The sequence below is a fragment of the Haliotis rubra genome, unplaced genomic scaffold, assembly GCF_003918875.1.
Source record: "Haliotis rubra isolate DU_JTF1 unplaced genomic scaffold, ASM391887v1 Scf1, whole genome shotgun sequence".
Lineage (NCBI taxonomy): Eukaryota > Metazoa > Mollusca > Gastropoda > Lepetellida > Haliotidae > Haliotis > Haliotis rubra.
The window spans coordinates 4,911,201-4,935,400 of NW_025764891.1; the positions used below are offsets into that span (position 1 = coordinate 4,911,201).

At 37.6% G+C, this 24,200-nt stretch overlaps 1 protein-coding gene across 1 annotated transcript in view; it reads left to right on the top strand.

The window, feature by feature from the left end:
- LOC124288030 (THO complex subunit 2-like) overlaps positions 1–22,556 on the top strand; it is a 53,369-nt gene extending 30,813 nt beyond the window's left edge. The window contains 10 exon segments of the mRNA XM_046724625.1: positions 517–601; positions 1,557–1,722; positions 2,269–2,612; positions 3,303–3,346; positions 11,689–11,724; positions 15,568–15,630; positions 18,343–18,400; positions 20,644–20,744; positions 21,020–21,081; positions 21,925–22,556. Of these exon segments, the coding sequence (XP_046580581.1) occupies positions 517–601; positions 1,557–1,722; positions 2,269–2,612; positions 3,303–3,346; positions 11,689–11,724; positions 15,568–15,630; positions 18,343–18,400; positions 20,644–20,744; positions 21,020–21,081; positions 21,925–21,946 (981 nt within the window). The 3' untranslated portion in view covers positions 21,947–22,556.
- Positions 22,557–24,200: the final 1,644 nt, after the last annotated feature.

Sequence of the window (24,200 nt, forward strand, 5' to 3'; positions counted from 1 at the left end):
TCAAAGTTTGTGTTGAAATTGTGCTTTGCATAGTTAGCAAAGTTTCAAAGTTCAACGTGCCGCCATTTTCATCCTTCGAAATGCGTTTTACTATGCACGATTTGATTGGTTTGCCACGATTCTTGGCAATAATGGCGTACGATAGGGGTACAAGTCTTCTTGTAGGTCACGGAAAGAGGCAAGTAGTTACAAATGCATTTAGTACCTCTTGCAAAATACCAGAATATGATTTCTCTGGATAGAACATTGGAAAAAATACCATTCAAGACCATACTGAATGTGCAATTTAGACAAAAGTAATGCTCATGCAAACTTCTAGAGAAATTATGTGTCAAACAAAACAATGCAGAGAGTAAATCAAATGTTTTGATTTCAAAAGAACAAAGAGATTCTCATGATTTCTCCATTACAGTCAACTTGAGCAGCCACAATTCAAAAATGAATATTGGTAGAAACGGATGAACTGTAGATACTAATTGCAGCATACCATGATCGATGTCTTCTTATTTTCTTCAGAAAAAGACCGCCCAAGCAGCAGCAGCCAATGGCTCTGGGATCAGAACAGATGCTGCAAAGGATGCGAAGAAACGTGAATCAAATGGTATGTTACTGACACAACACGTGCAAACCCTTTAGTCATTTGATGTTATGATTTGGTAACAACTATGTGAATCAACTTGTAGTTTGCCTACTCAGAACATTTAAACCCTTTTGACACACACATTATCTGATGGTTTGGTAGCAACTATGTGCATCAACTTGTAGTTTACCAACACAACGCTTGCTCACTCCACTCGCTCACTCACTCACTCACTCACTCACTCACTCACTCACTCACTCACTCACTCACTCACTCACTCACTCACTCACTCACTCACTCACTCACTCACTCACTCACTCACTCACTCACTCACTCACTCACTCACTCACTCGGGATATTATTTGGGCTATAGAACCAGTAGTGAGGAGTAACTATTTATTTACCTGGTATTTGCCAGATTGATTAAATGGTGATAAAGGGTATCCTCCTATCAGCCAGTTACAAACTCCAACCAATAACCAAAGCCAGTCTGAATCTCTGTCATGGAGTTGTGGGTGCTGTGAACTGTTGCATATCTAAGGAACCTATAGTCATGGGTTGCAAATCCAAGTTAGACAATATAGGTTGATCTGGACTACCAGTTGTCTGACTTCCATTTCTGTGGAAGCTACAGTGACTGTGTGGGGATAATAAGGTGCCTTACTAGGAGAGTGTTAATTCGAATCACTGATTTGTCACTTTTTGAGTTATAGTCAGCACCATGCTAATGCATGTGAGTTTTACCATAGTTGTAAATGTCCAGGACTGCTTGCTTCACTTCAGACTTTCCTCCCATAGCAAGCGGTCACTGTAACCAAATTTATTTTTGTGTGTGTTGTCATTGATCACACGAGTTAGAATTTGTTTGTATATTCAGAAGATTCATTTGTATTACTTTCAGCCAACATATATTTGTAATATTTCTGGCTAAAAACATTAACTGACCGTATTAAATTATAACAATGATTTGTTACAGGTGGTATGAAAGACGGGAAGGAAAACAAGGACATCAAACAGGGTAAGGAGAGTGGTGACAAGGGAGATAAACCTGAAAAGAAAGACAAGTCAGAGAAGAAGGAGAAGAAAGATGGAAAATCTAAGTCAGAGAAGAAATCCCCAGATGAAGGGAAAGATACTTCAAGGTGAGTTGTGGGACCAGTCACAAGGGGAATGTTTTGAATATTTCGCAGTGTTTGACGCTGGCACTGGTCTGCTGGTGTCCTTTTTCAAAAGGACTAGTTAAATTGAATAAGTGTTCTTCTGGTCTAGAGTTATTTGGGAAAATTTTAATTTGAGTTTTTACAGCTTTTGAAATCATCTGTAGATCAACTTTAAGCAAAACTAGTGACATAAACAACCCTGTTTGACACAGAGGCGACATTTTTGAGTGTCCTATACCAATTGTGCACATTTAGTGATTCATGGATGTGAATTGCACAATAGCTGGGGAAAGAGTGAAAATTTGGTACATAGCAACAAATAAACCTCTGAAGTTATCCAGAAATTAACTTGTTTTCTTATCATCATTTGGTAAGATTTAGAACCTGATTGTCCTGATTGGGTTCTGGTTAGTTAGCAAGCTTGGTTTTGTGTGTGTTTTTGATGTAGAAGATGTCATCAAAAATATTTCATTCCTCATTGGCATAATTGCTAAACAGTAACATATAATGTCCCAATTCCGTCTGTAGCTCCAAGTCTTCATCCAAGGACAAGGAGATTGTGAAGGAGAAGTCTCACAAGGACAAATCTGGGGAGAGGACCAAGGACAAGTCCATGACAAAGGAGGAACGTGCAGAGGCTAAGGCAGCTCGGGAGAATGGCAAGTCGGAGAAGAAGAAGGGTGAGAAGAAGAGTAAAGAGGAAAAGGTGAAGGTGAAACGTGAGAAAGATGACAGTGATCGGTCGGAGAAGGAAGAATCCAGAAGTAGCGTAAGCAAGGAGCCTGGAGAGAGAGTAGACGAGCGGATTATCAGCAGTGGCAGTTCCCTGAGGCATAGTACAGACAACTCTCCTCGATATGGCGATGAAAGAGGTATGATGTCTGCACGTTCTGTTCAATAACTGGAAAGTAGACTGGCACGTTAAGTTAATCACATCTCAATAGGTAACCCGCTGTTAACAGTCCCGCCACAAGCTTATGACAGATTAGTTAGAGACCTCATACCGGATACACCTGCTATTTTAGCTTGGGTATGTTTCTGATGTGTGATTGGATACTCAGGTTACTCAGTTTAATATTGATGAGCTTAGTTTGCAAGATCTCTGAAGCAGGTTTGTTTGTTTTTTACATCAGTCCTCTGTATAAGATCGTGGTCACCAGAGGCCAAATATCACAAATTGATTGTGGCAAATGAATACAATGACTTTGAAGTCTTTTCACTTATGAAATGGCTTGTAAATAGTTTCTGTCTATATATATTGTTTAGTATTGTTTGGTGACTTCATGTCTAAACCAGGTGATATTCTTGCATATTAATGCATGGCATTGAAGGTCAAGGTCGCTCAGTGTGAAGTAAACCCCAAAATCTCTAGGCTGTTCAAGGTTGAGATTGGAGGTCAAGGTCACTAAACTAGAAGTGCCTATAACTTCAGCAGAGTCCCCCTGCAAGGAACCTTTAGGGTGAAAAACAGTGAAATGGGAAGTGTTGCCTGCATAAAATGTGAAACCCTAACTTAATGTGTTAAGGTAAATAAAGAACTCATTGTAACTTGTGTATTTCAGATTCCAAACGGAGGAAGATTGACGTGTCAGCGTCAGGTTCTAAGGTTAGTAGTATAGAGCTTATGGAGGTATGTTCCTAGCAGGAGTGGCACTCGAGGAGGAGGATACAGTCAGCGCAGGAGTGGGGCACAGGCAGCTGCCTACTAATCAGTCTTCTTTTTGAGTATTCTAGGGAGGAGTTGTGTTTTTCAAGTCTGCACGGAGGAGTGAGTGCTCAAGTCATGGGAGCTAATCGGTGATGAAGGGTCAGATAAGAGTAGTGTAGGGGGGATGGAGGAAGCTAGCATATTGCGCATGCTGCCACCTGGTGGGGGGTCCATCACTGCAACAACACCGCGACATCGTAGATGTGCACATCACCTGGCCACAGCTCATCTCAAGTCGGGGCTTTGCATACCCTCATGAGTGTTATCAGAAGGATGTCGCCAAATCAAGGTAGCCACTTCTGGCTCAAGATTCGGCCATCTAATTGCCGGCCTGGAAAAGCTGTTTGTCAAATGCTGTTTGTCCAAATGTCTATGGTAAAGGAAATCCTATCGCTATAAGAGTCATCCTTTTATTGAAAATTTTGAAGAAATTTGAAATCGTTCCTCTATCGGCCTTTGTGTGGAGAAGAAGCTTTTATAAGCTGTGATGTCTAAAGTAATTCCAGATCTTCCCTGTAAAGTCATGGTGAATCATTTACCCGGTTAGGGTAATGTGGTTGATAAAGATGTAATCCATATAAGGCAACAAGCCAGTCAAGATGTCTGTATTAAAGTATGCTCCTCAGTTGATGAAAATATATGGACATTCACGTCACGTAATAAGTTGCCTTCAAATGGGGAGAGACTCTCATGTGTTGAATCCGTGTTTGAAGATGGGATGTGAATGAACACTGAGATAAAGAACATTGGATGAGATGAAAGCATAATCTGTGTCTTGGAATCTGTTTCCGCCAAATTTGCCAAAGTGTAAAGAAATCCTAAATATAAATGAGAAGAAATTCTACGCTGCTCTGCTTTTTGAGGATCTCCATAGTGGATAGTGCCAGGATCATTGGAAAGGAGAGGATGTCACTCTGATGAAAGGACTTATCATTTTAAAAATTCTTATTTGGAAGAAGAGGAAAAAATCTTGATGAGAGAAGCTGAAGAATCATTCATTAATTCATCTGAAGGATGATAAACAGAGTATAGTAATCAGTTTTTTAGAAATTGTGGTAAAAAGCTTAATTGATTCAGTATCGGAGTAACAACTTCAACATGTATTATAATTGGACTATGTGCTCTTGAAGCATAAGTAATGTTCCAGATATATTCTGTGTAAAAGATATCAAAAGTTTGAACTCATCAGGACTTTTATGGTTAATAATAATGATAATTGTTTTTGTCTGAATTGTACATCAATTTACAAGTACAAGTTGAACATGATAATTCTTGTAAGATTTATAAAAATAATATAGTCGAGGTAGTAAAAAGTGACACTTTTTAAGTTTAAATGTTTATCTAAGACTTTGTACATCACAGTTAAGCAATAAGAAGATATCTTCAGTTCATAACATTTTTCTGATTAGGAACTGGTATAAATATTCAGGACTATGAATCAGGAGATAATATATATTGACGTCATGAGCTAATATGGCCATGGAACAAGCCATATTATCTTCTTCCAAAGAGTGCAAGTATTTCAAGAACCCTGCCAAATTCTGTGTTGTCAGGCGCTGGTTTACAATGATTTTGTTTTCATCACTGGAGCTCTTTACACTCCAGTCTTTCAACCACATTTTCAACAGGATGGAAGGAGAGAGAGTTTGTATTGGTGCTTACTCACTAATCCGTGATATCAATTGTGATTGCTAGTGAGTCCCCATGTGTGTAAATGAAGAAATCCCTGAAGGCATTCGTCAGTGCTTGACCGAATATGTGGAGAAATGTGTGTGAAACAACGAAGAACGACTCCATGTTGAGGAGTCTCAAGAAAGTGTCTGAAATGTGTTTGTGAATTTAAATTGTGTGAGTGCCAAGTGAAATTCAGTGATGGAGGGTCATTCAAAGTTGTCAACACCTGAAGAAGATGCCAGAAATTTATCTTTTCTCCTTGTTTCAATGCTTTTCTACTCCATCGTTTCATTTTCAGTTCAGTTGTTTATCTCATATCAATGGGCAATTAGACATGTTTTCTTGTACTTTTGTTACTATTGAATGTATATCAATTAACAAATTACACATTTGGTTTATGGTTAACTTTGTGTTGACAGATTTTTTATTGTTTTGCTTTTATGTTACCATGGCTACCATTTGTCTTTGTGATATTGAACCATGATGCTGTATGGTATTTATGTCTGAGAATGACTGGTAATGTGAAGCTTAATTGTGCCTTGCAAAGATTTTTACTTACCTCTCAAATGGAAAACACAGAGAAACTTGTCAGTGAATCTGTTATTCATTTATTGTGCATATTTTAACTGGTAAAATTATTTTTTTGTCAGTAATTGGTAAAAAACAGTATTATGATCATGTTATGGTCACAATCATTTAAGTTCAAACAAGAAAAATATTTCAATCAATATGAAGAAAAGAATATTCCATGGTATATTCTGTGTTAATTGCTGGATTTGCAATATTGAATTCATCAAAGCTATGTTTCATATTGTAGTGTAGTGATAGCTGTTTTAAAATGAGGAACATGATTATACACTGGATCAATGCAATTATGGCTTCTTACAATTCTTGTTCTAATACCATTGCATTATAACAGAGTAAGAAAATTAATCAAAGACATTGGAGGAAGGTGGGACAACATGACATAATTTATAGATAATGTGATCAGGGCTCCAGATAATTTTTCATGATCAGGAGTACGTACTCCTTATTTTTTCAATATAGGAGTACTGGAAAACAATAAGAGTACATTTAGAGTACTGAATGGAATTTAATGGCGTATCAGGAATCTTGTGTTTCGTTTCATATATGCACCACAACATTGCTACTCTTGTGTAAACAGGTCAGTAAACAATAAAACAATACTTTTTCAGATAAATACGTCTAAAAATTATTCTGAAACCGTACACCATTGCTGTGGTCCCATTATCTGCTACGCTTTTAAAAATGTTTCCCTACAGATCGTGCTTATTTTATATCCGTACATGCCGACACGTCGGCCCTTATCTGGAGCCCTGGTGATGTAGCACACAAGGCTGGTCTTGAAAAGCATAAAAATAGGGGTATATACAAAATAGGATTGAGGTGGTTGAAATTGGCACTGTATAAGATACAGATTCTCATGGAATTGGTATAAGCATAGCTGTTAGTGTAACACTAACCTAATATACAGTGCAACCTTGTTATTCTCATGACAAGCAAAATTTACCTCTGTGAGTAATTCTAAGAAATGGATGACTCTTGTCTACTATGTGGTAGTTCACATAATCATGGTTTGAATTTTAGAAAAAATGGCAAGCAGTAAAAAACAAAGTTGACAAACTGTGATTCATTGGAGATTATTAGACCGACTTACTGAAGACATTGTATTTATTTGACTTGAATTCCCCCCTTAAAAAGTTGTGTTTTTAGGTTCATTATATTAGTCTTTCTCAGTTGGAAACCAAATTTTTGTGTATACACTTAGGTAAACTGTCCCTTGACAAACACAAGTTGTTTTTTCAAACTTTCTGCACAGTTGGATCATAATGTTTTAAATGTTTCAAATAGTCTTCAAATACATACCCTCAGATTTTGGTACTTCCTCACCAGACATGTGTCCACTTGTGCTTAAATATATGAGAATTGATTTAACAATATAGTGCAGAAACTTGGAACTAAAGAATACTTCCCTGCTTTGTTCAGATTCTCTTATGATTGACACTCAGTACCTTCTAAACATGCTTATAAAACAGTGCCAATATCCCCAATATTGAATTAGGTTACGGAATAATTGACAAAGAAATCTGTTGACAAGAAGGGCCTGTTGATTAATGACTGTCATGTCATGGTTGATAAATAATTTGTCCTAATTTTTTTTTTTTTGACATATAGTTCCTCTAGCTTTGCCTGTTAAAATGCTTGTTCAAGATGGCCAGTGAATGTCTGGCTCAGAATCAAATGCAACAACAATAATGTGATGATGTTACCGTAATGGTTTAATAGCAGATAATAATTTTACATAATTCCTTCACTTATTTAGTTTCATGAACTCTGTGGTTTGGTGTTTTGTGAAACATGTTATGGTTTTGTTGTAATCTAAAGTACTTCAACATTCCATGATTAATGTATACTTGAATACTGCCAGTATTGTCATTCATGATCAGACTTGTTTGTTGTGTCACAGATTTAGATTTTCAAAGCAAGAATATCTTACAATACAGCTATAGCTTTGGTATAACAATGATAATATGCTTTGTAGTCAGTATGGCAGTGAACATTAACTGGTAACAGGAAATAAAGATCTGCAGTTGAAATACATTTTAGAGGTACTAACATGCACTGCATGAATTCCATCATGTTGGAGAAACAAAAGACAAACCGTGATTTCAATGTATCAAAAATGATGTACCATTTCAGCATATCTTTTATAATGCCATCATGTTTGTGAAGGATTTAACTGGATTATGAAGATAGAGTAATAATATGTCCTTCAATCAATGTTGGACCCAGGGTCCATGTTAGCTGTGTCAGGTGTCTGATCTTGGGTTTGAATCCCAGCTTTGCCTTGTATATTTTAAGTTTGCTAGCACCATACCAGTGTTTCACACAAAAAAGTATATGTCACTCAGATTATCTTGTGCTGATCATACTGAAATACTGTTCAAAGTAGGGCTAAAACAGTTTCACTCACTTTTTGAACTTGTAATGGATTTGGATGATGTCATGTTAAGAAAATTAAGATCCGAGATGTTATGTCTTGAATGATATGCCCAGAGCAATTTACGGTGGTTTATGGGCTGGTAGTGTCAACATGGTGATTTCATTAACACAATTAAGGCACTTTTAAGTCAATTATAGTTTTTATTTTGAATGATCGAAAATGAAGTAGTTATCAGTGATAAGAACAGATAGAGTATCATGTTTTTTAATACTTTGTATATTGTAGCGTTTTGATATGGTCAAAATCATGATGGTGAAATTCACTCATACTTCTTTTAAATTGAAATTAGATGTTTAAATTCTGTTCAGCCCCATCAATTATCCAGTGTGTCGGTCTCTGTTCTATCATGATTAACAGAGCTTGATTTAAGCATTTAGAACTAGCACTGGTGTAAAATGGAGCCTCATATGTTTACCAGCTTGCACTCAGTACATGTTAAATATTGTACTGTTTGTTGTACAGACTTCAGGTGGAAAACTGGTGGGATGAGAAACTGGCTTGAAGCAGTTACAATGTCATGAACATCATCTTTTCAGACCCAGAATAATTTTGTTTATATTGATGTCATATTATGGCATCAGTACAAACACTCAAGCATAAGAAATGATATATAATTTATGGGATATCATTACAAACTACTTCTTTCCCAGAAAAAATTGAGTAACAGGTGCAACCTGTTTTGGCCTAGTGAAACAAGGATATTACTTTAAGATGTGAGTGAGAGAGATTTTACTTCCTTAAATCAAGCCCTGGTGAACATCCTTGACCCTCTATTTATCACAGTGTCAGTCTGAGACTGATTCAAATGACACATTGGTACATTTAGTTATCCAATGAAATTACTCTAATTTGCAAGAGAAATTCTATGAAATGTTACTGATAAACCAGATAGAGATGAAGCCATAGTGATGAATGGGTCCAGAGTGTTTGTCATAATATACTTGAGATACAATGCACTGGATAATGAATAATATTCCATTTTATTTTGTTGACTTTACAATAAAATCTTCATGCCATGAAGGGCTGTTATTTATCAAACTTTGCCCAACAATCAAAGATATTTCAATTCACTTATTTTGGGGCATATTTGTAACTTCTTCCAGTGTTACATGACCTACATAAAAAAACATATATCAATAATTGTCTACATTGATATGTCACATCAAGGTTATTTTAGTGAGTGTTCAATTCTGTATTTATGGCTTAGACCTGATCTTGAGTTTTAATTTCATCCAAACCTGATATGTTTTAATCATTTTTCATATATCAGTGGTTCATTGAAATATTCTTTAACTGAGTAGTATTTGAAATTCCATAATTTCATGTTCACCATTGACAGGTAACAATAGTCCATTGTCTACCTGTGAAATGATAACATCTTGAACATTACTGGTTTTATAAGCTTACTTGATAACAGGATGTGGTCTTGGGTTCAAGTGAACCATGGTTAATATTGTAGCATTGTTACACTTTGAAACTGGAGAAAATGCTTTTATGTCTTTGTTTCTGATTACATTGCATGGATTACATGTGTAAATGATTTGAATTCTACTCCAGAATTTCTCAAAAAGGAGAGTGTCAGTGATGATCGATAAGATGTCATGAACAATAAAATTGTGCTTCATAAACCAAGTAACTAATTGTATGATTGATGTCAACTCTTTGCTCTTGTTTCATGTCATTTAGTGTTGCTTGATACAGTGGAGTGTTACATGCTGTAAAGAACATGTTTTGCTTGCCTATTTATTGGTGAAGGTAATCATCTGAACTTTCCACAAAGCATCTCTCTATGAACTGAAGCAGGGATTTATCTTACTCAGAGGCCAAATATAAATTTGAAATAAAATGTCCCCAAAATGGCAAATTAAGATACAATATTATAAAAATCATAGTTTGAACAATATCATCATTATTTCTTTTTCTAAATTGCCTACCCAGTTTGGTAGTTTGGTTTCTCTAAAAATATCTGTGATTTATTTGTTCAGGGAGCAGTGAAATGGCAATAACAGTTGGGATAATTTTAGATGGACTCTCATTGTTGTCCTACCAGGGGCAGGAGGGTAGGGGAGAACTGGACTTACCTCATACTGATGGGTCTCTTAAGCAACATTTTGAATGCGGGATCAAGTTAACCTCTCCCAGTGGTCGTTAGGTTTTATGTGTCTTCCACTTTAATCAAGCACTGATGAAAAGTATCAGCTCATTTTCCTCATTTGATTTGTCTTCTCATACAGTAAGACTTTATAGATGGCCTGAAAAATTGCTGAAGCAGCCATAATCACCTTTCAGATTGTAACAATCTTTGATTAAGCTGTTACTGTAAGAACTTGTGTAAATCAAGTAGTGAAATACTTATTCATCTGTATGCATTTATATATGCAGTCTACACACTTGACCAAATTAGTCAAACTAATAAACTGACTGGTCCAACAGCCGTAGTAACACTTAAGCATAGTTTATGGATGCAGCTTTTACAAGCAGTAAATTCAAAGTTGTGAAGTTAAGCCAATCATCTTCTTCCTAAAAGTCTGTTATGGAATGGGAAGGAAGGTGATTTTGTGGTCAAGAGAGATGACGGCAGGGATCGAAGAGTTTCCATACTGGTGAGAAGACCAATCAGCCAAGATCAAGGTTCCCAACGCCTGTCATCAAGCTTATAGGGACCTGCCATTTGACTTCCTTGGGGGAGGGGCGGTGGGGTAGCCTAGTGGTTAAAGCGTTTGATCGTCACGCCGAAGGCCCGGGTTCGATTACCCACATGGGTACAATGTGTGAAGCCCATTTCTGGTGTTCCCCGCTGTGATATTGCTGGAATATTGCTTAAAGCGACATAAAACCATATTCAGTCAGTCAGTCCTTGGGGGACACAATTTGAACCAGGAAATGCTCAGGGACATTTCATATTTTATACCAAAATCACAGACTGGATGTTCCGAACTATAATGTGTGTTCAAATTAAGAAAAATTGTCGGTTGACAGTGTCAGCAAAATATTCCAGCCACACCCCAACCTTTCCACCCTCAAAAAATATCAAATGGCTGGCCCTGAGATATGTATTTTAGTTTTGCTCTTTGTACATCTTGTTGTTATCCATGTAACAACAGACATGTCTTATGCCAAGCCATATAGGGATACATCTACATTAGAAACCGTTTCTACCGTTTGGGTCCTTTTTTTCACATAGTGTCATGTCCATATGTGTGTGTACAGAGGAAACATTCAAAAGTCTGAATTATTTCATTTTACAATCATTCAGGGTATTATCTACCCGCAGCTTTTTCATGAAAATTAATCCATTTGAATTGTGGCGATTGCTGAGGTATTACAGGTACTATGCCAGTGTGTCTAAATTTGAATCCCTCTTCTGGTCAGTGGTGTAAGACATATCTGCATGATTTTCACCCATCTGGTCAGATATGTTCTCTGTAAAACTTCCTCAAGTTGACATGAACTATTATTGATGTCACTTATGTGAGCATTGTGTTTTCAAAGGGAAACTTTACCCATATAACATATCTTACAACTAGAACTTATATTTCAGGAGCCTGTCCATGAGGGCAAGTCCAAACATAAGAGGGTAAGTTTGGTTGCTGCAAACGTGCATTATACATACATTATATGATTACTTGACATTCTTTTTCGTTTTTTTTTACTCAACAGGTTTCTTTGAATGTGAGGTTAACTGTGGGGACTATCTCCCAATCGATTGATTGTTATTTACTAGTTGTTCTAGATGTTGAGGAGCTGACAAATAAATGGATGAGGTGGTACTGTAACTGCAGCAGTTAATTGGTTTTCAACCTCCATTTCACCTCACCTAGGCTATGCCTATGTGCTTTTACATGGGATCCCGTGTCATCATGCTTGTGAGACATGTTACCCTACACATCCTCATTATAGTTGTTTGGGTTTTTCTCACCCTCGACCAAGTTTTACTTGTGTCTGAGCTTCTAGAGGGCTGCAATTGTATCCGTCTGTGCAGGAGTGCACTGGTGTTTCATTCTATTTACACAGTGCTTCTCTGTGGTCTCAGTGTATAGAGGGCGTCACTGAAACCTCATTCAATGGAGGGCTGGATGTTTGTTTCCATACAGAGGGCTTCACTAAAATCTGAATCTATGGAGGGCTAGATGTTTGCTTCCATGTCTACAGGGCTTCTCAATCAAAGGAGGGCTGTCCTAGTGTCTGTACAGTGATAAACAGGTGTCTCCATCAGTGCATGGCTGCACTGGTGTCTCCATCTGTCCTGGTCAGCTACTGGTAACAACAACAGCAAAGTGCATACATCCTTCTGAACAACACCCCTATTTATGTATAAAAAAGTAGTATGTACATTATGACCATTTAATACTCTGAAAAGGGATAAAGAAAACAACGCCACAGCTCCTGTCACACAGGCAAACAGAAATATAATAATACTGGATTATTGTGTTTTCCACTGCATAGAGACTTTATTCTAGATCAAAACACTACACCAACATTGGAAATCAATCTTGGTTTTGCAATTATAAATTATGAAGAAACCCCATAAGCCAAGCACATTAAACCTGACATTGTGGAACAAGACAGTCTTTTCATGTCTTTACTTCAGTCCACAGTCTTTCCACAGATATTTCAGTACTCACCCACATGCAAAGTATCATATAACCCCACAGAGTTCCGTGTTAAATTGATCCCCTTGAATCTGTTCACCCAGCAGAAAATGGGTACCCGGTTGGATAAAGTCATGTGACTATAACCTTCCAACGCCTAACAGGCAGCTTGGGTTATCCGGGGTAATAATAATCAGGGTGTTAGCGCTTTGAGCATGCTTTGTTGCGCATTATAAGACTTCTCATTAATATTATCCCATGCATCCAACACTTGTCATCTGAGGCAATTAATAGATGAGGTGAAACACAGGTGTTTCAGTACATACCATGCTGCACAAGTGTTTCAGTAGTGACATGGTTGATTGGATGTGACCCTTGTTACACAAATGTTTCAGTGGTGACACTGCTGCATACCTGCTTCTCTCCATTCAGTATTAACATTGCAGCACACTGTTTCCACATTGACCTTGCTCTGAACCTGTTTCCGTATTGACCATACTCCACAAGGTATGTCTTTATTGACTTTACTTTACAGATGTAGGAGTTCTGACATTGCTCGACATGTGTTAAGGACTTGACCTTGGTGCAAAGGTGCTTCAGTTTTGACCTTGTTACACAAGCGTTTCAGTAATGACAGCTGTTTCTGTCTGTTTAGTGTTAACTTTGCTGCTCACCGTTTCCATACTGACCTCACCACAGATGTGTCACCATTTTGACCTTGCTGTGCAGCTGTTTACCCTGCTGTTTACCCTGCTGTTTACGCAGCTGTTTACCCTGCTGCACAAGTGTTTCTCTATTGACCTTGCTGCAGGGGTATTTCAGTATTGACATAGGTCTTTCGGTATTGACATTTCTGCACAATTTGTTCTTTATTGGCCCTGTGGCCCATTAAGTGTTTCTGATGTTGGGGTAGTCTAGTGGTTAAAGCGTTGGCTCGTCGAAGACCCGGGTTGAATCCCCACATGGATACAATGAGTGAAGCCCATTTCTGGTGTCCCCCCACCGTGATATTGCAGGAATATTGCTAAAAGCGTGGCGAAACCAAACTCAGTCAGTCATTAAGTGTTTCAGCACTGATGTTGCTGCACAACTGTTTCAGAACAGACACAGCTGCACAGGTGTTTCAGTATTGACCTTGCCAAACAAGTGTTTCATCACCAACATCGCTGCTCAACTGTTTCAGTTCTGATGTAGCAGTGCTGATGTTTCAGTCTTGACATTGCACGCTTGCCAGTAGTCACTTTGGTGATTTCACTTACCAGTAACTAATGCGCTGGAACTACATCTATATCCATGCCAGGCTGAAAATATGTTTTTCTGGCATCTCAGACTTTTCCTTCAAAACAGCCCAAGTTCTGACTAGATGAGTGCTTCTGTTCACAAGGAAACTGTTCCATCCTGACAGGTGTCTTGAGCACTCTTCTGTTACTGCTAAACAGTTGGTTTCTATTTAATGTTATTTTGGTAACAAGCAGTTCTGTTGTCAGTAATCATTCTCTCCTCTTACCACACAAAGGTTTAACAAAAGCATGTGTTTATTTATCTCACTGAATTAAGACAGAAAACATATAGGGAATAGTCCTTCTAGATGTGAGTTCACTGGATGGCAGTTATCCGAAATGATGTAAGAACGTTATGTTTGAGCAAAGTAGGGTTCATGTACATACTGGTTACATTGATGTCATAAAGTCTATGAAGAAAGTGTATAACACAGCGTGTCCCCAAGACCTGAAACGAAATGGGATTTGATTATGGACGTTTGATGGACCATGGAAAGCCAACTCTCAACCAAGACTTAGCTGATCAAGTAGATCATTGTAAACTGGTGGCGTTGATCAATCTGACTTCTCCAATTCTGACAAGACTAGACCGTCAACATACATCTGTGAAATAGCATTGACTTATAGTGTATGTAACTGATGATGCCTTAGTGGCAACTATCAAATGTGAACAGGCTGCCTTCAACTTTGTATTTATAGAACACTGATATGTCAAGGATTATCAACCTATAACCTTGCTCATTTGAGACTGGAAAGCTAGCAGACAAATTGTCTTGCTTTAATGGGAACATACCTTCACAGAGATATTGCAGTACCTGAACTTATAAAGATCACTGGACATGGATATACAGACACATGCTTCAATATTCATGTCTTTTATGGGTGATTAGTCCACTCGAGCTGTTCTGTTGATGAAAGGGCTGAAGACCAAGCCAGAAGTGGAGCAGATTGCATGCCAAGTACTGATCTGAGAGGGAGGGTTATGGTCTGCACTTTTTCTGGGCGCCTGTCTGTCCATTGTGCTGTGCTTACATCAGTACTACCATCCTAAGTGGTCAGTTCAGCTACTGAAGTCCTGAAGTATTAACTGTCCTCCGCTAGAAATGAAGCAATGATTGTGTGACAGGTACTGATCGGAGAGGGAAGTTCATGTCCTTTACTACATTAGGATACTTTGCTGCTGACCTTCTCTTGTACAGGGCATCAGGAGCTGTGTGTATCACTTAGATCTGTCTCAACCCGAAGAGAGAGAGAGAGTCAACAATGTTCCAACCACATCACAGAGGCAGGTCAATAGGTCTGGACCAGGCAAACCATTGATTGAGAGCTTGAACTTGCCAACATGGGAGGGGTGGTGACGAACACAATCAAGTAGTTCTCAGCAGGCTTAACACCAGATCTATTACAACTGTTAATACAAGCATGAATTGCCGGGCAAGAATTCTAACCAAACCAGAACCGCACAGGAACTCCACACCAAGAGGCAGACACCAGAAACATAGCCCACCTGTACTATACTTTGCACATAACCCTGTTCATCTTTTTTAGAGCCCTTCTTATGAAAGAGAAAAGGAGATCTACAGAGAGAAGGAGAAGAAGGAGAGGAAAAGGGTAAGCATGTCATCTGACTCTGGAAATCTTCAGTAGGTCCACAAGGATCAGTCCTAGAAACTAGTGAAAACCTGGAAGGACAAAATGTTTTTCCCAAGAAGTACTTGTATAGGATATGACACTTATCCACAAATATCTAATGGACAAATTGTCTGGAATCTTCCATGTAAAGATATTATTGACAAAAAGACCAGTTATTCAAGATGTGACTCTGAAGATCTGAATGTTTGTTCAGAAATGAAGATGTCAACAACAAAAATGTTCAGTAAGTGAAGCAAGGAGATCAATACTGAAATCAAGCTTACTTACCCTAATTCTATTTCTACTGATATTAATTAACTTACTGTAAATACATCTGTATAAAAAAAACCCATAAAAATATGACATCATGGTCTGTTAAATAGGAACTCTTGGTTCACAGCCTGGGGCCTGAAGATTATTGGTTATAAATGATTCAAATAAGACATATGGTTCTACCATTGGTTGTGTTAGGGTTGTCAGTGGTACTGGCCAAGGATGCAAATTGAAATGCAGATATGATTTTTGTCCTCAGAAAACCTAGGGCAGGAGGGAAAAAAACCCAAATAAAATCACCAATCAAAGTAATATTCCTGCTAAGTACTAAAAAGTGTTTTACTTTTTGGCAATTTATGAAGTGTATATGGGGCAAAAGAAAATTTAAAAATGTTTTTGTAAGTTTACATTTTTGGCCAATAAAAACAATTGGATTTTATTTTTTGGGCAGGGAAAATTATTATTATTATTATTTCTTATTCTTGAAAAAAAATGTCCGGCTGATCCGTAAAACAAATAATAAAATTGGTCTGGCCTTATGAGAGATTACAAAATTCTTTAATGAGGCAATTTCAATTTTCCAGTATAAATTAAGAAGAATTTATTGTTCACAAGTCAAACATGGCTGTCAGCTGATAATGCATTTTGCAGAATATATTTCTACACAGACATATGCAACACACCCATTGTCAACATATGGTCTATGTGAAAAGGATTCTGTTACAATAGACTACACAGGAAGTTGGAGGAAAATGGCTGCCATGTCAGCTGATCTTAATAGAAAGATTCTTCCTGATGTTTATCTCAAGCATAGCCTATCAAAGAAACTAGCATAGAGCTACCAACCTATGGAATATGTACACGCTGTTAATAAAAAAAAAGTGAAAAAAGTTTTTGATAAAGTCAATAAATGACCATAAAGGCAACCATCCTATATTTTCAAGGAAACGAACAGCATCAACTCTACTTACAACAGGATGAAATACAACAACGATTATAACAATTCGGCAACCTTCCTTGGTGTATTGGCCTTGCTGATGAACTGCTGTGCATTAATCCAATGGAATGTGTGGTTTCCTTTCTAAAAATGTCAACATTTTACAGTCAGATTTCAAGGGGAGGGTTTAATATTTAAAAGTATGTTTACTGACATCAGACTTACAAGAAGTATGATGTATGCACATGACGAGAATCAGCGTTTGAAATAAACAGATACAGGAGGCATGAACTGATGGAGCAACCATTTTATTTCAGGGGATTGTAATTTGAGACTTCTATATATTTATATGTTTAGAAGTTTAAATACTTTTGACAAACAGCTGATGGAACAGCACCTGACCAGCTGGGGTCATCTCATCTGGCTGTGCTGAGATGCATCTGAATGTGTGCTGGTGCTGTTCCAACAGCAGTTTGTCACCCTTCGGTGTGAAGTGTGAAAATAGCACAATATTACATGATGGTTTCTAAAACGACTTTTTCCGAGATCGATCATAAAACGTCAGATTTCTGATCCTGTTGGGTACAGAGGTTTCAGGACCATTTGTCTTATTTATGTTTAGTGCACTTACCCATATTTCGTGTCACTTAATCATTCATCTTTCTCATTTGAACCCAAACAGACTATGCATCTGTGTTATTAATTAAGTGAGGGAAAACCTTTACTGGTCACAAAGAGTATGATTCTTGAGTTGGATCTTCAGTAACACCAAATATGTCAAAATGGCAGATTAAAACAGTTCATATTCCACTGGGACAAAAGGTTCTCTTCCTGCCTAAATATTTCTTGAGAATCTCCCATACACACAAGACTCATAGGTTTCATGATACTTCTAATGCTTGAGAGTATATGTTTCTTAATGCATGAGTGCTTTATAGTAAAAAATCTGATGAAATGTGATCAGCCCTAAGTTGCTGACTAATTTAGGATATAGAGGATATTATGTGAGTGCCCATGTCATACTACCTATGTTTATAACACGAGTGCCTAAATGTTGGTATTTCCCGAGCGAGAGCGAGGAATATACCGATATGTAGGCACGAGTTTCGTAAAAATAGTATGATATGGGCTCGAATATAATATTCTGTTTATTACCGAAGTCGTCAAATTGAGGAAAATAACCCAAATCTACTTTCAAACATAGGCTGTCTACCCACTGTCGCCGCATGTAGATCGCAACGTCACAGAAGAAATGTGACATAATAGCATTGTTCATGACGTCACGTCACCATGACAAAGTGATATTTTGCCATAGGGCATCGTATGAAAAATATGAACCCCGATACATTCGCCCTCATAGGTAATAATGTACATATATAATCTCACTGCCTCTACAAAGTCATTCATCAGCTTCATTGACCCACTATCCCTCTCTACCATCCTTTCTATCCCCACACTAATCCACTAGTCTCACTATTCAGGACCATTCACTGGAAATGGACAACGAGACCAAGAGGAGGCGCAGCGAAGATTACACAAGTAAGACTGACACAATGGGCATATATCATTTAACAGCACAGCTTACAATATTCCAGTTATATCACTTTAGTCTTTTAGTAATATGAGTTGGTCAAGTTCGACCAGTAGTATTAAATACAATAACAATCCATGACATGGCGATACAACAATCCTGAAATGTTTGCGTCCTATTGATAACCACTGATCCATGTCAGGGCAGGCAAGTCACACATTATATCCTGATCATTTGGCTCTTGTGACAAAACTTTTAAAAAAATATTTTGAAATGAACGAGGGAATTTTGTTTTGGTATACAATGAAACAATGTAGGGAGAGTAAGTCACATGGCGAAGTAATGCAGTATTATCTTGTTTAAGTGAATATGGTTTTATGCCTTTTATTTCCCATCTTAGGTGTCTTCATTATTTGCAGCTTCTTTCAGAATATACTTTCCCTTCGGCACAAAAAGAATGTTGTGGGTCTAATTACCGACCAGCCCTTAAATTCTGGTACCAACCCTATTTTTTTTAAGCGCACTGAATAAAATAAGCTTTCAGATACCATTGTTTTTCCCGGCACCGACAGATATCGGTCATTCTGATAGAGAAAGTCAACATGATGGCAGCAAGCTTGGTTGAATAAACAATTACACATTGATACATATGGTTTTAGTACCTTCTAAAAAAAAAACATGTAAATTTTTTTTAAATTCCTACCTACCTACCCTAAATTTTTAAGAGATGTAATTGGAACCACAACTTTTTTTTTATTTAGCCTTACTTATATATTGACTACTAAACATGATCCATGTTGGACAAGTGCATGAACAAAGGGGTTAAGTTTGAGTTTTTGTGAATGTTCCAAATCAAAATCTGATCAAAACAATGGCCATAATCTGTACTTCTCTTCCATCTTACGTTGACTTATCTTTCCCACTTTTTGGAATTGTATAGGCCAGGGTCCAAATGGAACAAGCCTCTACCCTTTCAAAAATAGTGACCATGTTGATGATATCAAGATGCAAGCATATGTTTAAATCTCCAGAAATGGCTCAGGATGTTGTTGATAAAGAACTCTCCCCTCACTCTTCTTCCCCTCACACAGCTATTTATACTTCACTGCAATTAGGATGAGGTGGAGTGAATGATGGTAGTGAGCTGATATTGATTCTCATGACCAGTACTACAATGAAATGGAAAGTTTCACTTGTTTCATCCACAGACTCCTTTAATTTCAAGCAACAGAAATAAAGATTGTTGTGACAATAAACCGCATTCAATAAAATGCTGAGACTCCTCACCACCAGTTGTCAATACGTTAGTTAGGGAACATTCATAATTTATGGCTTGATGATTTTAAGGGGTAGCCACCAGTTTGTTCGGGGTTGGGGACATCAACTTTGTCTATATGCACGTGGGGGGTGGGGGTGTTCATCAGTTTTGTACATAAAATATTATGAAATTATGCTAAAAAATTATGGGAAGATGGGTGTCATAGATTTTGTACATGACATGTGGGAGTGGAGTCACTTTGTACATTAATGTTAGGCAGGGGGGTTGGGGGTGGTCATTCACATTGGACAAGCTTCTCCATAAAAATCATCATCAACCCCCCTAGCCATGAATAATGAACAGTCCCTTAGTTCTGATTAAGGTGCTACACTGATAAACTGGTATACTGTTCAAAGCTGCATTAAGCAAACAAACTCCCTGCTATTGAGGTAAAGGCTTCAATCTTCAGATCCTAGGCAAGTCATGATATCGTGATGAAAAGTAAAGAAACACTGAGGGACCCACTGATGTGAGAGAAAAGTTCATAAATTTTCAGCCTATATTTTTTTAAAGCAAATATATTTTGCAACAATGTATTTGTGACCTGTGCAATGATAATACTGGAATATTTGTTGAGATGCTCTAAAACCACCACTCACTCACTCACTCACTCAGTCTTTGGGATAGCTTAGTGCTTAAAACGTTCGCTTGTCACAACAATGACCCAGGTTCAATTTTCCACATGGGTACGCTCGTACAAGGTGTGAAGCCCATAGCTGGTGTTCCTCGCCGTGATATTGGAATATTGCTTGAAGTGATTTAAGACCCTTTTCACTAACTCACATAAGTTAAGCATTAAAAGATCATGCCAAATTGCTAGATCTGATTCCATGAATGGTGTGTGTGAATCGTTAGCATCTAATGCTGTGAAATGGCTGGAATATTTCTACACATGGCATTGTGCCCTTCTGACTCTCATGCTTCTCTTCACAGAAACGTCCAAGCTGAATGGTGAACCCGATCGGAGACGCAGCAGGAGCCGGGAACACAGCTGGGAGAGATCCAGTCCATCCATGCCAAGGCGTGGCAATAGGGTTTGTAGCAGCTTCTTCATTTTGAGACAACTTGCCATGATAGTTGGGTCAATCAGTTTATTTGTTAACATTTCAGTAAGCAAGAAATAGTGTTTTATTGACTTCTGTGAAATGGGCAGTGGTTGAAATTAACTCATATCATATCTTTTAGGGGAGCAGAAGAAATTAATGTATGATGTTCATATTTGTTATAATGAATTTATTGTATAGAATGTACATAAATATGAACTGTTTATAGTTGTTATGGTTGATTATTCTGTAACATTTGTTCACAGGAAGTCTTTGATTCTGACGAGTCCCCAGCCAAGTCTAAAGTCAAAGTGAAAAAAGAGAAAACGTATCCTTAAACACTGGTAGGACACTGTTTGTATCATGTTGATGCAAGAAAAAAGACAATACTCATGATGGATGACAATGTCAATTGATGTAACAATTTAACACTAAACTGTGAAATTGAAATTTTTGTATCCATTTTCAAAAGTACAGTACAGTACAGTGTATACAGTAGAGTTACAGTACTTTGTGGTACCAAGATCAGCTGATCAAGGGGATGTTGGGGTAGCCCAGTGGTTAAAGTGTTCGCTCATCATGCCAAAGGCCCCAGGTTCAATTAACCACATGGTACAATGTGTGAAGCCCAATTCTGGTGTCCCCTGCCGTGATATTGCTGGAATATTGCTAAAAGTGGAGTAAAACCCCACCCCTGAGTTCAAATCCAGGAATTGCTGTAACCATGATCCTTGGTTTATTAGCTTTCTAAAAATTCTCTTGAATTTCACAAAAGAGGGAAAATCTATCATTTGGGACACATCAGGCTGATGTCCTATGATAGACACAAAGATATCTAGGAAGATTACCAAATACAACTCATTCAATATTTACTTTGGCAGCAAAGTTAGCCCAGTCATCTCAGATAGTGCTTCTTGTTTGGCAAAAATATGTCCCTTAGATGACGTTTTTGAACCCCATTTTGCCTTGCTTTTCTTTCGGAGGTTTTCATCACCTTGAAAAGCAATTCCCAAAAATGGAAAATTTATGCAACCTGTTTTTCACTTTGACCTCTCATTTAGATAATATAGATGAAATAGAGTTAAAAGCAGTGATAAAAGCAAACTCATTCACAATTATTTTCACTATGTATTCTCCATTGTTCTCCTGTGTGTTTCCTTAATTATCCCAGTTCATCTTCCAAGAAGAAATGACCTCTGTGATAACAGACGAGCAGGACCAAGACTCGTCGTAACAAGTTTTGTATATGTTGTACATACATACACACAAAGTATTTTATTTTTGTGTACAGACATTTCCTCTTGAGACAGGTATACCTAATTTTCTATCATCGATGGTGCCTTCATGTTTACATAGATGAAGAAAACACAGTATTAGCGAGAATGTCACAGTAGTGTGAATCTCACGACAGCAGATCAAACAGTCATTTGTCAATATAGCCATTGACTTAGATAAATTGTTACATTGTGTCATGACTTGGTTAGGTTGGGGGTATTTTTTGTCACATGTTGATGAACATTTTCATATCACTTTGTTTGAGAATGGCCTGTTTGTATGTGCACTGTTTCTGGATGAAAAGTAGTTGTTTCAGTTGGACAGATGTTTGGGGTGTTGTGATATGCTTTGGGATGCATTTGTGAATCATCACTACCCTAAACAATAACTGAAGGTTACTGGATTGTTAGACATATTGACCAGAAAGAGGCCATCTGACTTGCTCATTGTTCTAAGCTTTCCTGTGTTGAGTTGTAAAAGTGCTGAATCAGCATTGACTCGTGGCTGCAGTGTAATGTGTGTATCAAATACATACTGACCCATCATACATGGTTGTTATATATGCAGTTGAAGTTATTGTGCAGTAGTGCTGTTTGGGATGGAGATGTGGATAAGATTCCAGGGGATGTTTGCTGAAGAGTCTGGATTAAATCTGAAAGAAATGGCTCTGAATGCTGAATGATGCTTTAGGTGGACATTCATGTTAAGGGAGGGTTATTGAATACCATTGGTAGTCCATCTTGGCTGCATGCTCGCTTCAGTCATTACTGTTGAATTAAGTGAGATTTTTTACATACAAAATCCTTCCTTTTTCTCAAGAAAAAGTATGATAAGACTGTACATAGCAGATTTGAATAAAGAAGCATGAAAAAGCATCTTTTAGATTCAGCTGAAGATTATGTTTTACCAAAATAATGTGTGTGTGGAAAACATGAACAAAAATAATGTGATACAGCAAGCAACATTGATGAGAATATTCACAATTTCAATATGTTATAGAGACAGATATCTATGTATATTTGATGTCCTGATTCAGATGTTAATGCCAAATGGAAAAAACCACCATGTAAATACCAGACAAGTACTTTATACATCAAAATGCTACTCTTGACAGAGTTACATTGTTAGTTGCTTCAGGGAAAGCTTAGGTAATGGCAGCATTTTAAAAGAATTCAATACCATGTACCAATTTGTACTCATCTCTTCAGACATTGTTATTTGGATAGAGTGGATTGTCATTTTGAAGAAATAGCTGTGTTGTAAGCACCAACTGTTTATATGCTGTAATTTGTCTTTGGTTGTTATGGTAAATGCACCAGTTGTGGTTGTAGGAATTCATGACATTCACGGTACAAAATGGTTTACTCACTGAATTTGTTGTGTGTTGGATTCATATTTTCATGATAAGAGAGATTATAGACTCATCCCATTTTGATCATTGATGAGTTAGTGGGTGTAATAAATGCCTCCATGGCTTAGGCATGTAGTTGGCTCGTAATGATGTGAATGGGCCTTCTATGGTTTTAGTAGGACGTACGTTTGTGAGTTGTCATCATCTGACACACCCTGTCAGTAACATATATGTAGCCATTGAGTTCATGGTACATTGGGAAAGTAGATAGTGCTCTCACTTGTCATGTAGAGATTGCAGTTCTATTCCCAGGACTACCTTTTGGTGTGGTTCAGATGAATTGAAAAGCTTTATGAATAAAATCACAATACAGAACTAGCTGGTCTTGTTCTTATAATGTTGCAAAGCAGCCATTGTCAGCTTGCAGTTTCATACACACACTTGTACTTCACTTTAATAATTCATGCTAATGCACCATACTCCTTTGTAAGATGCTATTTTGAGTGGTATGGGATTAGAATGCACATTAATAGCCAGTAAAACTTACTTATACACAGTTGGCCAAATGTTTTTCGGCAGTACAATTTGCTGTGCAGTGTTTTGCTCCTTAATCATTCAGGATCTGCCTAAGCTTTTGAACCCCATAATCACTTTTGATTCTTAATTTGTCAGTGCCAAAGTTATGCTGGGGGTTTCTCTGGTTATAAATGTCTACAGCCTAGTGAGGATCACTACAAATCTGTACATTCATTTTTACTTAAATGTTACAACACAGCTTTATGCCCCATCTCACTCTGCAGATAGCCATGGGTTAGCTAGAC